Here is a 1,969-nt window from a genome sequence, read left to right as displayed (position 1 = left end):
ACACAGAGCCGCAAGTTTGTTTTAAGGACATCTCACCCTCTTTATTAACGTGACATTTTTCAGATGAGAATAATGATCGCATGAAGCATCGGTTGAGATGATGCTTACAGCTTGAGGTTTCATTTCATGGTTATGTTTTGCTGTTGTCTTCTTAAAAAAAAACAGCCACAATACTAAAGAGAAGAGCTGAGGACAGTAGTAAACAAAGAATAAAATAATGCAGGAAACAGAAATCAGGTCATATTGACAGATGCAAGCTGCGAGGTCATGAAACTGTTACATATGTACACATTTTGGAAGAAAAAAAATACAAGCGTCAAATTGGGTTGTTATTGTCGTGTTATGAAACTGAAACTATATTTCCAAGTATTTAATTTCTAAATATGAGGGTCACTTTGTTAAAACCATAAATTGTGCATTAACTCTCTGGGCGAATATGAATAAACACACTAAAACAAGACTAAAACTCAAAAACCCAAGATTTACAAACAGTATTCACATCAACACCTAATTAAGCAGCTGTGTACCTCTCATAGTGCATCTAAGACTCTGTTATGCTCTAGAAATCGTGACCGAAACCACATGAACATAAAAATAATTTATGCATCCAAAAATAATAAATGCTCATGTGGCCCAGCTGAATTCAAAGAGCAAGATTCTGCATGTTTGTATATAAAACACTGGAGATTTGAACTCATTCATTTGACCATGGGAATAAAGCAGGCTGGATGGAGAGTTATCAGATTCAAGTTTAAACACGCCACTAAAGCCAAGATCTCGCCCATCGGACAGAGACGGGTGACGTAACTCCCTGTTCTCATAACTTCTGGGTGCACAGATGCCATCTGAACAGGTGGAGCTTTGTTCTTTTCATTCAAATGCACAACCAAGCGCCAACACATCCGTGTATGTGCAGTGTGTAAATAGGAAACCACGGGATTCAATGGCACACATCACACTCGCTCATGCAAACAAAAGCGACAGCAGTTTCCACTCCAAGCCTTTTGTTTTCTTAAGGACCAACTACTAAAAGGTCAAACGAAAAGAGGGAGAGAGTGTGAAAAAAAAGCAACAAAATATTTACAAAAGAAAAAGTCAGATTTTAGTTTTCTTCCCTACCAGGGATTTGCTTAAAATTCTTCTTTATAAAAGAAAAATAGATATTTATATGTCTTTGTACATGTATATACACAAAGTAAAGAAGGATGGACTAACAGAAAGGACGATGCCCTGGTCTGCTTTTTCCGTCAGTTCCTTCTCCGTCCAACATTTCCCAGAATTCTCTCTGACCTGCTTCTACACATCTAAAGAGAAACACTGCTCTTCTTTAAACACCTCATTAGTTACTGTTACTAAGAGCAGAACTCTATTCTATTGTGAGATGGAGCGCATGTTTTATTTGATGTCCGTTCTTTCAGTCCGAGTCACTGGTGTCAGAGGAGGAGGAAGAGGAGGATGAGGAGGAGGAGTCGGAGCTGGAGCTGCTGGCGCTGAGACGAGACGCCATGGCATGAGCCTCCACCCCAGTGGGCTTCTCCACTGAAACAGAAACAGAGACGTGTTATTCAGTGTGTCTCGATTAACCGGAATCATTTAGAAACATCTAAATGACCCCTACCTTTGGTTTTCTGTGGTTTCTTGGCAGAGTTGAGCTGGCCGCTGACGTCCTGCAGTCGTTTCTCCAGCTCTCTCTTCTTCTCCAGAGTCAGCTCCTCACGGGATTTTCCTGCAGCGCCTTTGACAGCCACTGGAAAACACAAGAAGCACATTCAGTCAAATTTACCATACAACGTCTTTACAGCATGAGACAAGATGCACATTATGTCATAATCAGTCAAGAGAGTCTCTACCTATACGAGTGGCTTGAATGTTAAAGCAAAAACATAATAAATGTAAATGGATTAAGACTAGGGCTGTGCAATTAATTGCATGCGATTGTCAAGCGCATCTCATCATTAAAGCCGGTTCC

At 40.2% G+C, this 1,969-nt stretch overlaps 1 protein-coding gene across 1 annotated transcript; it reads right to left on the bottom strand.

Moving 5' to 3' along the window:
• Positions 1-15: 15 nt before the first annotated feature.
• Positions 16-1,784, bottom strand: LOC107576420 (bromodomain-containing protein 2-like). Its single transcript, XM_016262600.1, has 2 exons — positions 1,619-1,784; positions 16-1,539 (listed from the first exon to the last, which is right to left on the bottom strand). The coding sequence occupies exons 1-2, from the start codon at positions 1,767-1,769 to the stop codon at positions 1,415-1,417; spliced, it is 276 nt and encodes a 91-aa protein (XP_016118086.1). The 5' UTR covers positions 1,770-1,784; the 3' UTR covers positions 16-1,414.
• Between the last annotated feature and the right edge of the window lie 185 nt (positions 1,785-1,969).

The sequence above is a fragment of the Sinocyclocheilus grahami genome, unplaced genomic scaffold (genome assembly GCF_001515645.1).
Source record: "Sinocyclocheilus grahami isolate Dianchi unplaced genomic scaffold, SAMN03320097.WGS_v1.1 scaffold3658.1, whole genome shotgun sequence".
Lineage (NCBI taxonomy): Eukaryota > Metazoa > Chordata > Actinopteri > Cypriniformes > Cyprinidae > Sinocyclocheilus > Sinocyclocheilus grahami.
This window is presented reverse-complemented; position numbering and strand designations above follow the sequence as displayed.